This window comes from Urocampus carinirostris, chromosome 3, assembly GCF_059441175.1.
Source record: "Urocampus carinirostris isolate Australia breed hairy pipefish chromosome 3, RoL_Ucar_1.0, whole genome shotgun sequence".
NCBI classification, from domain to species: Eukaryota; Metazoa; Chordata; class Actinopteri; order Syngnathiformes; family Syngnathidae; genus Urocampus; species Urocampus carinirostris.
Window position 1 is genome coordinate 1,056,356 of NC_142351.1, and position 15,300 is coordinate 1,071,655.

Genomic DNA, 15,300 nt, shown 5'->3' on the forward strand with positions numbered 1-15,300 from the left:
AAGAGAGAAGAAATAGCAAAAAAACAAAAAAAAACACAACCATTTTTTGGACCATGGATGGTAATCTTCAGTAGCAAAACGCAAAAAAACCGTTGCGTGCGTAATGACGTCACACAAACGGAAATCATCTTACCGCAATATCACGAGTAATAGCGCTCTTAAATTGACAAAACTTCACAAGCCCTCTTTGTCTGTTTCTCCCCTTTTTTCAACGTATATTTCCTTCAAATGCTCGTTTTCCCCCTTTTCAAACTACATTGCCTTCAAATGCGCATTCAGCTGGCGAATATCGACATTTTGGTGCCGACCTATCCATTATGCTCGTTTGTTTCTGTCGCTGCGTTCCCGAAAAGACGACAACTGAGATGTCAAACCCCCGATCAGGAGGACAAGGCTATGTACCCAAACTTTGCAACTCGGACCTCCCACCTCAAGTGTCCATCTAATCACATTTCCTCGGTTGGGGGTCAAAAAACCCCCACATTTTGGAGACGCTTTTCGGTCGTATCTGGTAGGATTTCCCGAAATATCCATTTTCTTGAACGCATCGTATGATCCGTGCCACTTGTGCCCACAATCCATTGCGGCGGGGTTTCGAAGGAGAAGGTGTCATGGCTGCCGAACAATAGAATGTGGAGAAAGTCCTCTAGTTGACTTCAAACAACGTCAACTCGACTCGAGTATCACTTTGTGGTTCTTTTTAATCCCTACTTGGAGATATTTTTCGTTAAAAGACGGATAAAATGCGCTCCAGTGGGGAAGGACCGCGACGAGAGGACGCTTTTTCCAAAGGGGAAGGTTGGACATTTTTTTTGCTTCTGCTAAATAACAATGCTTTCCAAAAATTTGCAAAAGAATTGAAATTCAAATACAACTTTTTTTAGCGTTTTACAGTAAACGACTCGTTTTTCACCTTCAGCAAATACTAAAAGTGCAGGAAATAAAATAAGTTTAGCAGCATCTGGTACGAAGTCGCATCCAAACTATATATATGTATATATAATTTGTAACTGCGGTGTAGCCGTCCAACCTAAGATCCCCATTCGGGCTGGACTCATCGTTGCAAGACACTTACACAAAAACTAAACAACATATTTCAGCAGGAATTTCAGCACAACTTAAGTTCTTTTTACACTCGTTACACACACACACACACATATATATATATATATATATATATATATATGTACCAGAGCCATGTCCCCCTAGTGGGAGAAATGAAATGATCTGCATTTCTATAGCACTTTTCAAGTCAATGACTTCCCAAAGCGCTTCACAATGTGCTCCACATTTCCCAATAGCAACCTTGCAGCCATGTAAGTCGCTAACTTGCTTATTGGGGGCATTGGGGGTTCAGTGTCTTAACCAAGGACACTTCGACATGTAACACGGACGAGCCGGGATTCGAACTGGGATATTTTTATCCCAAGACGAGCGCTCTACCTCCTGAGTTTTGGGCGAAGTGCTTGAAATTGTCGCCATTGCCACGAGATTGGCAGTCTGACTCTATAGACCATGCAATAAATGAAGAAGCGGCTCAAGAGGACAACTCTATTTTGTGAACTGGCTCTTCTAATCCGGATATACTGAGAAGGGCCCGGCTCTTTTGGTTCCGAAACAGCTCTTCCAAGTTTTTCTTTTTAGTGATGTATTATCAATAATAATATAACATTATTCAACAGTTAGTCATATATGTTTGAAGGCGATCCCCAAAGGACACATTCAATCAAAATAATCGCAGATCTACAAAAACAAATTGTAAAACAATTGAAGCTTTTTACACACTGAAGACAAAATCCCTGAAAATGCAAAACATGAACACATCAATTCCAAATATAAACTCTTCAGTGCTAAAATAGACAATTTGCAATTCTTTCTTGACCGATTTAAACACAAATGAAAAGCACACAAAACATTCGGAGTCAAATAAGTGAAAAGATCAAAAAGCAAAAAATAAGCAGTCGATTGAAAGATTGAATGCACTCGTATCCTAAAAATGAGTCGGAATTTGGCTCATTTTTCTGCTTTTCATTACCTTCTTCCTTTTTTTTTTCTTTCGTATTGAAATCTATTATAATGCAACACCTTCAGAGCCTTCGGGCATTGTTGAAGCACAATGGCAGAATCGATGTCAGTTTATAGCAGCCCCTTCACACACACAGATCGTAGGTCGTGGATAGGAACATCCCAACATAGCACAAAGCATCTGCTAGGAGCAAGATAGCGACTTCGTTTTAATCATCAAAGACGACAACCAAAAAACTTTCCTGTGATGGCCGCTGGATTTTTTTTTTCCTTTTGGAGGTACTGGAGAAAAATTTAAATAAGGCTTTGGGAGTGCTTGTAAAGTGCTCGGATTTGGCCATGAAAAAAAGTATGAACCCTGTTTCCATGACTTCCTGTATATTTCATGTGCGGTCCCCTCCCAAGGTTTCCTCATTTTACGCATCCTGACCTTTTTTGAGTGTTTCCTTGCCCTCTTGTAGCTTTCAGATCAGGTTGATGTGAGTTTCGTCACAAATAAATGCGGTTTTAATTGTGTGTTGCAGACATGGGTGAAGACCATCTTTCTACTGCATGGCAGGAACCAGAGTGTCCAAGAACTGTTTACAAGATACTCCAAATTGTGTTGAACAGAGCAGGTTGGTTGTTTTACTTTCCGCAACGTCCTTATTTTTGAGGGAAAGTCGTTGGGCGTCGCCCCCAAAAATACGCAGAGAGAAGATATGGCAAAAAGGGAAAGCTCCTTATCGCATTGCTTTAAACAACTCATGATGGTTGCCCGCCCCCGGCTCAAGACTTCCGCCACATGTCTACACACAATAAGCTATTGTCAGCTCAAAGAATGTTTGCTTCAAGTTCATTTCAGGTTCAACTTTCCATATCCTTTTCTTTCCCCTTGACCGAATTGTCGAGAAATTGACGTCGACGCGTAGGGATGCGCAAACCGAAGCGGACATTCTGTCACGTGGTCACCGTGGCGACGCAACGTTTACTTTCAAAACCGGGCACCGCTTGGGTATTTTTACCTTGTGTATTTTCACACCCTGAGGGCGCTGTCTCCCAAGTTGGTTTTAGATGACGGCAATCAAACGAGAGGCGCCCGAAAGTCATCGAGGATGATTTTGGGGGGAAAATCACCAAAACCTCTGATATAGATTATGATATAGAGTAATGATGCTCGGACCTGTGACCTCCCGTTCCGGGGAGCGGGCGCCCAACCCTCAGGCCACCGAGCCGGTCTACCTCCGTTGCTTCCAAAAGCGACAATTTGAAGAAAATCGGAAACTTTTATGGGCGCGAAAATCCGGTATTGAGGGTTTATACCGAGTGACGGCGGTAAGTAGGGCTGCACGATGAAGAGAAATCCGATCCGTACGGCGACGTGACCCGCCAAACGCAACAGTGCAGGTTTTCGGCCTGTCGGGTTCAAACCTTTTGTGGAACGATGCACGAGTGAGCTCATGGGTCTTAAGGTCTTTGACTCTTTAGGAATCAAGTGTCTTGAGTTCATCATGATTTCTTGATTATTTCCTAACCTGAATGCTTGATCATTAAATTGTACTTCTTCATTAAGGGGTGCAGTACATCTATTGTCGTAGTAGCATACTCTACAGAGAGGATTGTCTTTTTTTTATTTTTTCCGACGCTTTGAAGCGTAACACTCCGTACTTGTATCATGTCACACTGCGCGTACTTGACGTATAGGTTGGCGCCGACCCACTACCATACAGAATAATACGACGGATTAAGGAAACAAATGTCCGATCCCATTCCTCCCACTTGGCCCCGAGAACCCTCCAGTGACTAAATGACAACCTAGTTATTAGTATCTTAATGCCATTTTCCCAGGTATAGTAGGGGTCTTTAAAGTCTGACACGATGAAAAGTAAAACAAGAACAGTCCACCTGTCCCTTAAGCTGACATATCGTTACCAAACCTTCCCTGTAGGACCCAAACACATGAACGGAGTAGTAGAAGGGAAGTGGAGAATGTGGAAATGGAATGAAAGTGATTTAAAGAAGCAGTGTTGATAAGTGCGAAAGAAGTGTGCGGAATGAAAAAAGTTGTTCGAGGTGTTAGGAAAGGAAGTGAATGGTGAAATGATGAGGTATCAGGGCCTGTGACATAGAAGAGACGTACCTTTGAGGAGAGGCTGCAAGATAAGAGTGCCGTGAAGTGAAGAAAATGTTGGTAAAAGTCGAAAAGGAAAGCAAATGATGAATGGTGTCGAAAGATAGGAGTGAACTTTGAGAAAAGGAGAAAAGTGTTCTGGAAAGAAGTGAAAAGAGTAAGAAACGATGAGTGTGGAAAGGAAGAGAAAGTGAAAGATAAGGATGGTAGATTGCTGGTTGGCAGTCAGGACGGGATGAGTATTTTGAGGAGTGGAGGACGGGAGAGAAGTGAGAGTCCAGGCGATCGACGTTATGGAGCGAATGCCCGTGTTGGGTGATTGAAATGTGAAGCCTGTCAACATGGGAGGTGCAAGAGGCAGTGAAAGAAATGAAGGCACCTGGGTTGGATGGCTGTACTGCTGAATGCTTGAAGAAAGGTGGCACGGACATGATTGACTGGTCAGTAAGCTTGTTGAATATATGCTTTTTAAGTGGTGTGGTTCCTGTTGATTGGTGGACTGCATGTGTGGTGCCATTTTATAAGGGCAAAGGTGATAAGTATGAATGTTGCAATTCGAGAGGTATCGGTTTGTTGTCTGTGCCGGGTAAGCTGTATGGAAGAGTCTTGATTAAGAGAGCGAAAGAAAGAACGAACGAGGTGGTGATGGAGGAGCAGAGTGGTTTCGGGAAAGGAAGAGGATGTGTGGATCAGGTGTTTGCGGTACGACGGGAGTGTGAGAGATTGTTTGCAAAAGGTAAGAATGTTTATTTGGCTTTCATGGACTTGGAAAAAGCGTAGGACAGAGTTGATGGAGAGGCGTTGTGGCAAGTGATGGTAATGTATGGAGTAAGTGGAAAGTTGTTGGAAGCATTGAAGCGTTTTTATGTGAACAGCAGAGCATGTGTAAGAGTAGGGAGTGAGACAAGTGAGTGGTTCCCTGTGTTGACTGGTGTGAGACAGGGGTATGTGATGTCACCATGGATGTTTAATGTGTACATGGATGGCGTGGTGAGACTATTTGGCAGAGGTGTAGAGATGATGGTTAACGGTGTGGCGGCAGGCAAGTCAGATGATGTTTGCAGATGACAGAGCGCTCGTGGCTGATGCTGAGGAATCATTGAGAAGGTTGGGAAGTTTGCAAGAGTATGTGATAAGCGTAAGTGATGCGTCAAAGTCGGGAAGAGTAAGGCTGATCAGGTGTTCACGTGATGGAGCGGGCATGGCGTTAGAAATAAGGTCGTATGGTCAGGAGCTGGAAGAAGTGGAAAGCTTTAGGTACTTGGGTTGTGATGCGGCTGCAGTTGGTGGAATGGAGTGCGAGGTATCGCACGGAGTGAATCGGGGAAGCCAAGGTTTTGGGTGCTCTGAGGAGACGTGGCCGCTTTGTCGTGTCCTGTTTCATCTGGAGAGACGAAAGCATGACCAACTTGGGTGCCGGGTCGGTCATGGTCCAAAATTCTTTGTGTGAGGTTTTTTTGCCATTTTCCCCCCTTTTTAAATTTCTGTTATTGTATGTGTTTGTCTTGCTGTCGGCCTCTTGAGGGATATGACCAAGGTGGATAGATAAATGTCCCGTGTTGCTCACCTCCCGGCCGATCGCTTCGACAGCTGTCCTTCGACATAAGGGTGGGTCAATGCATTGTCACAATAAAATTGCGGACCTGCAGGTTAGCTTCCTCACTCTCACAGTTGTTTTGTGGTGGTTGTTCTCAGTGAACTGCTCATCATTTTCTGCCCTGAATGTGATCAGGGCTTTGGTTTGCTCCACAGTCTCTGAAACATTAGCCCGCATGACCGCATTCGACACAAGTTGCTCACTCACAGGCCGACGCAACTTGACGCGAGACAGGAAATGATCTGATGTCTTCCGCATAACGATTTCATAGTGAATCGACAAGCGCAAACCTGACGTGGCTGTCGGAGCCTTCTATTGGCCAGCGTCACATATGCTTTAGAATTTAGAATCGATAGAATAGAATTTAACAGGTACAGAATGCCGACCTCCCCTCTGCGTCAAGAATCGATTCGGTCTCACGTGTTAGCATCATATTGTAAAGAAAACGGGACGCGCGGAATCGTGCGCAGTAAACACGCGCAATGACATACATCCGTAACGTTATCGTGACTATGCCGCTTCAGCGACCGGCGTTTTGTCCGTGTGGATGTGAAGGCACGACTCCTTTAAGATAAAAACGGGGCTAAACAAATTAAGGTACTCGACGGTTTGGAGTGCCAAGAGTCGTTTGTGGCTTTTTTGCTCGATTTGTGCTCTGTGTAAAGTAGCCATTTGGCAATGTTCATGTTTTGAGGCAACGATAAGGTTTTCCGTTGCGTTTATGTCGAAGACATTTCGATGTATTTTGTTTGAAATGCATGCATAGTTGTGAAAAAGGACTTACATTTGTGCGGTTCTTTTCCAGCCATGTTTGTTGATATTGAGAATTCGTCTTCTGGGAAGTGACTTTGTTCCAAGTCAGACCTCCTTCCATCCGAAGTGGTTCTTTTGGTGGTCGAAGGGGACTTCTCCCTCGGACTTGAGAGTATTGGGACACGTTACACTTGCACATGCACGCGCAAAACCAAGTGACGAGGAAAAATAGCGAGAGAAAGTGGGAAGAATGGGACGCAGCAAACAATCTGAACAAAGCCACTCTTGGCATCTAGTGAAGATTTCATTCCCAGAGGCCTAATACTCACTGTTCAGCAGCGCCTAAGCCTTTAGAATTTTTTCACGTTTTGGCACTATGGGAGAATGCTTCTGAACGAGTTGAGGGCAATACAAATAAATGTGACTTGTGTCTTGCAGACGTCGGCCAAGAATATCTTGCTACTGCGCGGCAGGAACCAGAGTTGCCTGCCTTTAAAATTGAGGAAGATCTGAAGCCTTATCACATGAAGCAAGAAACAGAAGATGGGGAGCCTGTTGAGGAGGAGGATGATGTTCCAGTCTTGCGAGTGACCGGGGTCCGTTCAACCGCCGAAGATCAAGGTCAACCTGAAGATAACGGTCGGCGGGAGCTTCCAAGCATCAGCTCCTGTCACCACGTGGAAACGGAAGATGACGACACGTCCCGCTCCGCAAACGCTGAAGGTGGTAACACATGTTCTCAGTGTGGGAAAACGTTTCAACGCAAGTATTACATGAAGTTGCATATGAAATTCCATGCTGGGGAGAAGCCTTTTTCCTGCTCAATTTGTGGAAAACAATTCTCCTACAAAGGAAACTTGAAGTCACACACAAAAACCCACACTAGTGAGAAGCCTTTTTCTTGCTCAACTTGCGGTCAAAGATTCACTTCAAGTCAGAACTTAAAAAGACACACATTAACCCACACTGGCGAGAAGCCTTTTTCTTGCTCAACTTGCGGTCAAAGATTCACTTCAAGTCAGAACTTAAAAAGACACACATTAACCCACACTGGCGAGAAGCCTTTTTCCTGCTCAGTCTGCGGTCAAAGATTCACCATTAGTGCCAGCTTAAAAATACACACCAGAACCCACACTGGCGAGAAGCCTTTTTCCTGCTCAGTCTGCAGTCAAAGATTCACTTTAAACGAACACTTAAAAATACACACCAGAACCCACACTGGCGAGAAGCCTTTTTCCTGCTCAGTTTGTGGTCAAAGATTCACCGAAAGTGGGAGCTTAAAAAAACACATTAGAACCCACACTGGCGAGAAGCCTTTTTCCTGCTCAATTTGTGGTAAAAAATTCATCCAAAATGGGTCCTTAAAAAGGCACACCAGAATCCACACTGGGGAGACGACCTTTTCTTGTTCAGTGTGCGGCCGTACATTCACACGGAATGAGAGCTTAAAATTACACCAATTAACCCACACAGGCGAGAAGCCTTTTTCCTGCTCAGTTTGCGCTCAGACTTTTACCGTGAGTGGAAAATTAAAGCGACATATTAGAACCCACACTGGAGAGAAGCCTTTCGCATGCTCAATTTGTGGTAAAAGATTCTCTAGAAATGAGAGCTTAAAAAAGCACGGACTATTCCACACTGGGGAGAAGCCTTTTTCCTGCACAGTTTGTGGTCAAAGATTCACTAAAAGTGGAAGCTTAGAGAAACACATTAGAACCCACACTGGCGAGAAGCCTTTTTCTTGCTCAGTTTGTGGTCAAAGATTCACCGAAAGTCGGAGCTTAAAAATACACTCCAGAACCCACACTGGCAAAAAGCCTTTTTTCTGCTCAGTCTGTGGTAAAAGATTCATTGAGAGTGGGAAGTTAAAAATACACCTTAGAACGCACACTGGGGAGAAGCCTTTTGCCTGTTCAGTTTGCGGTCAAAGATTCACCCTGAGTGGGCACTTAAAAAGACACACTAGAACCCACACTGGAGAAAAGCCTTTTTCTTGCTCAATTTGTGATAAAAGTTTCACCCAAAATGAACACTTGAAAATACACCAACTAACCCACACTGGGGAGAAGCCTTTTTCTTGTTCAGTTTGCGGTCAACAATTCACCTACAATGGACAATTGAAATCACACCAAATAATACACGGTGGCGAGAAGCCTTTTTCCTGCTCAGTCTGTGGTCAAAGATTCACTTTAAGTGGACACTTAAAAAGACACACCAGAACCCACACTGGCGAGAAACCTTTTTCCTGCTCAGTTTGTGGTCAAAGATTCACCGAAAGTGGGAGCTTAAAAAAACACATTCGAACCCACACTGGCGAGAGGCCTTTTTCCTGCTCAATTTGTGGTAAAAAATTCACTACAAATGGGAGCTTAAAAATGCACACCAGAACCCACACTGGGGAAAAGCATTTTTCTTGTTCAGTGTGCGGCCGAACATTCACACGGAATGAGAGCTTAAAATTACACCAATTAACCCACACAGGCGAGAAGCCTTTCGCCTGCTCAGTTTGCGGTCAGACTTTTACCGTGAGTGGAAACTTAAAGCGACATATTAGAACCCACACTGGAGTGAAGCCTTTCGCATGACGTGGCTGTCGGAGCCTTCTATTGGCCAGCATCACATATGCTTTAGAATTTAGAATTGATAGAATAGAATTTAACAGGTACAGAATGCCGACCTCCCCTCTGCGCCAATTTGTGGTAAAAGATACACAGATAACGGGAGTTTAACAAATCATATTAGAACCCACACTGGTGTTAAACCTTTTTCCTGCTCAGTCTGGTAAAAGATTCATTGAGAGTGGGAAGTTAAAATACACCTTAGAACCCACACTGGCGAAAAGCCTTTTTCTTGCTCAAATTGTGATAAAAGTTTCACCCAAAGTGGAATATTGAAATTACACCAACTAACCCACACTGGGGAGAAGCCTTTTTCTTGTTCAGTTTGCGGTAAAAAATTCACCCAAAATGGACACTTGAAAATACACCAACTAGTCCACACTGGCGAGAAGCCTTTTTCCTCCTCAGTTTGTGATAAAAGATTCACTGAAAATGGGAGCTTAAAATAACACACACTAACCCACACTGGGGAGAAGCCTTTCTCTTGCTCAGTTTGCGGTCAAAGATTCACTTCAAGTCAGAACTTAAAAAGACACACATTAATCCACACTGAAGAGAAACCTTTGACCTGTTGACATTGTGGTGAAAAAAAATATCCATATTGTCAAGTCAACTCATTTTTATTTGTTTAGCCCTTAATCACAAAGTGTCTCAAAGGGCTTCACCGGTTATTACACCTTATTACACAGACTATTTTTCAGACTGTTATCGGACACTATAAATTACAAACTAAAACCCACACTGGCGAGAAGACTTTTGCTTGCTCAGTTTGTGGTCAAAAATTGATTAAGAGTTTTAAATTGAAAACATTCAATTGGTTAAGTATCATACAGGTCATCTATAGAAACATAATGGTCACAAAACCATTTGCCCTCACCTTTTTTCAACCACTCACTGCTACCAAGTCAAAAAAGCCACATTCTTTCATTCACAGGAAGTGAGCAGACTCTCCAGTTGTATCATAAAGATTTGTGACCCCAAAGTCTTCATATGGATTCAAAAGACTCATGATTTGCATATGTGTCATGTTTCTTGATAGATGATCTATTTCATCTCTTGTCCCCATAAAATTTTGCCCTTTATCAATAATTATAATTATCATAACAACAAGATGGCCGACCTAGATACCAAGGGTTGGGGCCTGTTCTCACCAGAGCCCCAAAGCTTGGAGAGCCTGTGGTTCTCTCCGTCCCTGTCGTCCGGATGAGAACAATCCCCTTGAAGTCCGTTGCCAAAAGAGATAGGAACCTTTATTCTGGTTGGCCATGTGCTGATTCTCACACACTCCTCCCCTGAGGGACTTTTTTTTTCCTCAAAAGTACACAAAAAGGGTTATTGCCGCACCCTCTTTGGTGTTTAGGGCAAATATCCCATGTTGGCACGCTATGAAAACAATTTCTGTTCATTAAAAAGAGTCTATTTTCTCAAAACTGGGTTCGTATATCAGTACTTTTAACCTGTGTCATCATTCTTCCACCTTCCTCCTCGCTCACACTGAGTGCTTGTGTCAACATTGTGCTTTATTCTTTTGTTTGATTCCATTTTTTTTGTCCTGTGAATAAAACGTAGTTCAATCAAATCATTCTGCCTGCATTATTTGTGGGCTGATGTTCTTTTTCTTCTGGACTGATGACTTTCCATATCAACAAACTACAAAATCGATCGATTAAAGTTGAAAATACATTGTGTCTAAAGTTGCATTCTTCACGATAAACGCTAGACACAGTCTATTTCGAATAAAATCGTGTCAGAAAAAGAGAGCCCCACAGAAAAGGGATATTCCTGGACCGAGATGAAGTTGAGACTGGAAATCCCCATGACCACATTGTAAGACAACATTAGACTGAAATATGAACTGTTAAGTATATACAGAACAATCATCAGTAGCCCAATTTTTCCCCCTTTAACAATCAAAACTATTAATGTTCAAATGAGTCCGATGCTTCAACTTTTGGCATTCAAAATATCAAGATTTCATAGTATACTCATCCCTGAAACTCTAAATCTGACAGACATTGTCTTGCAGCCATGAAGTTCCACCATAGTACGTAACAATTAGAACCATACACAGGGTAGGACATCGGGATCATACCAAAATTTTATTCATGCGGTACAAATGATTAAAAATGTATGATTTAATAACATTTTTCACTTCACAACTGTTATCTATCTAATATTTGCAGTCCTTTGAGACATTTTTGTGATAAAGGGCTATATAAGTGTGACTTGACTTATTTAAGGTCACCAAAAACAAAGTGCCAGAAAACATAAAAAACGATTCACTCGGAAAGAGGGAAATTATGGATTGAGGGGCTGCGGTGAATTCCAAATCCCAAAGGTGAGAACCACCAGGAAAAGTATGTGTGTGTCTGCGTGCGGAGTCAAACTTAATTTACAAGATGAGATCAAACAATGTCCAACGATCTACGTGTTCAAATCGAAATACAAAAAAGCATGACTGGCGAAATACAGGGAGGAAGAGAATGGGAAATGAGGGAGATTGGAAATACTGCATTTCAAACGATGGTTAACTTGTTGTTATTGTCGCTATTATTACATCACAACTGTTATTATAAATGTTATTTTTATTGTTGTTATTATCATTGGTGCCGCAGTGACATTATGCGCATGATGATGTTGAGGGATGGGCATTGCGGAGATTAGTCTATAAAATATGTGAATATTGTAATTATTATTGATATGTGACCTATGTAATAAGTATATCCATGAGATTTTGTTGTATTGGACACAAGAGGAGCTATCTATAAAATGTATTTAATAGGGAAGATGAAGGGCTAGGAAAACTAAGCATCTGCTTCTGACTAACATGTTATGGTACATTATTTTGTTGTTGACTTATTGTTTTTGTCCCGTTTTTATTTGAATGTTCGAAAGAAAAGTTTTCATTCCTTCGTTCAACATCCTAAAAAAGGTTTACTCCAAAACACACCATAATGGATTAAAAAGAAACAGTCGAAAAGTATCTCTGCCTTGTTTCTAGATCTGTGTTTAGCCCCCTGATTCCCATTTACAAATATACAGACAACTTTTTCGGCCAATGGCGGCTTGGCTTGTCGGTCCTCAGCCCGCATTAGCCTATCCCGGTCCGTATTGCTAAAAACGACAACGCCTCCTTAACTTCCGAAGAACTCTAGCCAATTGTGACCGGGTCAGATAATAATCGACGCATTGGTCGGCCAATAAAATTCGAATAAAGTCGAAGATGTTTCGATTGTATTCAAACGAAACCCTGAAATAAGTGTCGCCGCCAGTGATATATTTTACGCCCCGTTTTTACGCGCACGTATGGAAAATTGGGATGGACGCGGGACGAGCATTCAAGCGATTAAAACTCTCGCAATGTCCGAGAAAAAATGGCCGAAATTGAATAGTCAAGTTATTTTTATCTGTTTGGCCCTTAATCACAAAGAGTCTCAAAGGGCTTCACACGTTATTACGCAGACTATTTTTTTCAGACTATTATGACAGCATCCCCTGATCTGGAACCAAAATGAGGGCAAGGAAAAACTCAAAACCCTCATCATGAAGAAAATGAAGAACCCCTGAGAAGGGACCTCACATGTAGTTTCACCCTTTCAGGACGACCAGACAGCAAAGGATGTTGCAATCGCCAATAATATTGTCGACGAAAAGGATAGGTTATTCATATGATATAGAGAAGAAGTGAGTTTTAAGCTTAGATTGGAACATTTTCACTGAGGTCTCGGATCGGATCTCGGGGGGAAGGGCGTTCCACAACACCGGGGCCCGGATGGAGAAAAATGTGGGATTTCTTCTTGGCTCTTGGGTTCACCAGGAGACCGGCGCTCTCAGAACAAAGGCTTCGGAAACTAAATCTGAATAAAATGACGACCAACGGTATCGTGTGACTGACATTTAGCATCTATTTTGCAGATGAGCTAAGAACAACGACTACAAAAATTAATTAAAAAAAAAAGGCAGCGTCGTGGCCGTCATAGACTTTCTGGACTGGTTTGCAGGCTGGCGTCGTCGTTGATGTCATGCTCTTTCCGTAGATTTTCAACATCTTACCTAGTGTTTACTATTCTGTGTACAGTGATGCTAATTGTAATTCACCCTGGTCAATCCTGGAAGGGGGATGACCACATGTGAGGTCCTTTCTCAAGGTTTCTCTTTTCTCCTCACACTGAGGTTTTTGAGTTTTTCCTTGCCCGCATGCTGGTTTAAGATCAGGTAATTGTGTTATTTTGTAACTGTAATCCTGTGCAGTCCTTTGAGACATTTTTGTGATTAAGGGTCATATAAATAAATTTGACTTGACTTGACTTGACTCCTTGCTGCATTCCCAAAGAGACGACAACTGAGTTTTCCAACCTCCGACCAAGAGAAAGGCTATGTACCCCAACTTTGCATATAGGACCTCCCACCTTGAGTGTCCTTCTTATCATATTTCCCCAGTTGAGGGTTAAAAAACCCTGATTTCCCACATTTTTGAGATGTTTTTCGGTCGTATCTGGTAAGATCTCCCGAAACACCCATTTTCGTGAACGCAGCGTGTGATCCGTCCCACTTGTACCCACAATCCATTGCGGCGGGGTTTCGAAGCAGAAGGTGTCATGGCTGCCGAAAAAGAAAATGTCGAGAAAGTCCTCTAGTCGACTTCAAACGACGTCAACTCGACTCAAGTATCACTTTTTGGCCCCTTTTACAGCCGAGTTGGAGTTTTATCGTTTAAAGACGGACAAAATGCGCTCCAGTGAGGAAGGACCGCGACGAGAGGACGCTTTTTCCAAGCAGCTCGGGGAAGGTTGGACATTTTTTTTTGCTTCTGCTACAATAACAATGCTTTCCAAAATGTTGCAAAAGATAGAATAGTGGTTTTTCATTCAAATACAACTCTTTTCAGCCTTTTACAGTAAACGACTCGGTTTTCACCTCCAGCAAATACTAAAAGTGCAGGAAATCAAATGAAGTTTAGCAGCATCTGGTACGAAGTCGCATCCAAACTTTATATATGTATATATAATTTGTAATCGCGGTGTAGCCGTCCAACCTAAGATCCCCATTCGGGCTGGACTGGACTGATGAGGCTTAATAGAGTTGTTGCAAATGAAATGAGTCCCACACAACACATGGTTTCCTACCTCTGCTGGCTTTCAACACTATAAGGGGAATTAGCATTTTAGTACCACATGCATAATCAGCAAAACTAACACAAAAGGCGACAGAAACAAAACAAGAATAAATCCAGACAGCCTGACAACTTCAATCACATTACTCTGCATGTAGAGACATTTGTCAGCTAAGGTTTTAATCTTTACAATTAACTTTTTTTGGAGCACCGAAAGATCGTGGCTTACCGTTAGCGGTGCACTGTAGACTGCCAACTAACTCCCGCCTTCCAATCACAAAATCAGAAGCCCGAACTTTTACCACATACCAGCAGGTGGCACTGTTATAGCAGCCCCTTCACACACAAAGATCATAGGACGTGGATGGGAACATCCCAAAATAGCACAAAGCATGCGCTAAATTCAGATTCAGATTCAGATTCAGATTCAGATCTACTTTATTGTCATTCTAGTACACGTGTATACAGAACGAAATGTCGATGGATCTGACTCCCACAGTTTCCCTCAGTGTCCTTCAGTGTACAGATATAAATAAAGCTGTATTGTGTTATTTACCATAGTGCCGATAGTGCAAGAAGAGACGCTAACCAGATGTGCAAGATGGGCAGTCAGGTTAACAAGTCAGGTACACAGTACCATTATATTGTAAACAATAACACTGTAAGTAATAACACTGTAAGTAACAATAGTGCAGAGATCAAATGTGCAAGGAGTGGCAAGCTATAAAAAAAACTGCCACTAGTGCAAAAGTCAAATTAGCAGCCGTTTAGATTTAAGTTAACTATATGTTAGATTGACCATTTAACAGTCTAATGGCCAGGGGGACTAGACTATTGCGGAGCCTGGTGGTCCTGCACCGCACACTGCAGTACCTCTTCCCAGAGGCTAGCAGAGTGAATAGTCCATGATGGGGGTGAGAGGGGTCCCCGGTAATGTTCTTAGCATGGGATAAGCAGCGCTTCTGGCCAATGTCCTGAATGGAGGGAAGTGTAGTCCCGATTATTTTCTCCGCTGTCCTCGTTACCCTCCTCACACTACCCCAGTCGGTAGCGCTGCAGCCTCCACACCACACAGAGATACAGC

General features: G+C 42.7%; 3 protein-coding genes across 3 annotated transcripts in view; 1 reads left to right on the forward strand and 2 right to left on the reverse strand.

Annotated features, from left to right (window-relative positions):
- The window catches only part of LOC148368215 (uncharacterized), a 359,448-nt gene that overhangs the window by 143,535 nt on the left and 200,613 nt on the right, over window positions 1–15,300 (reverse strand). The gene's annotated exons all lie outside the window — the stretch shown is intronic.
- The window catches only part of LOC148368220 (uncharacterized), a 306,344-nt gene that overhangs the window by 75,639 nt on the left and 215,405 nt on the right, over window positions 1–15,300 (reverse strand). The window lies entirely within an intron of this gene.
- On the forward strand, window positions 612–9,403 carry LOC148368224 (uncharacterized). Its single transcript, XM_088330174.1, has 3 exons — window positions 612–798; window positions 2,550–2,642; window positions 6,924–9,403. Exons 1-3 carry the CDS (start codon window positions 744–746, stop codon window positions 9,068–9,070), a joined length of 2,295 nt encoding a protein of 764 aa, XP_088186300.1. The 5' UTR covers window positions 612–743; the 3' UTR covers window positions 9,071–9,403.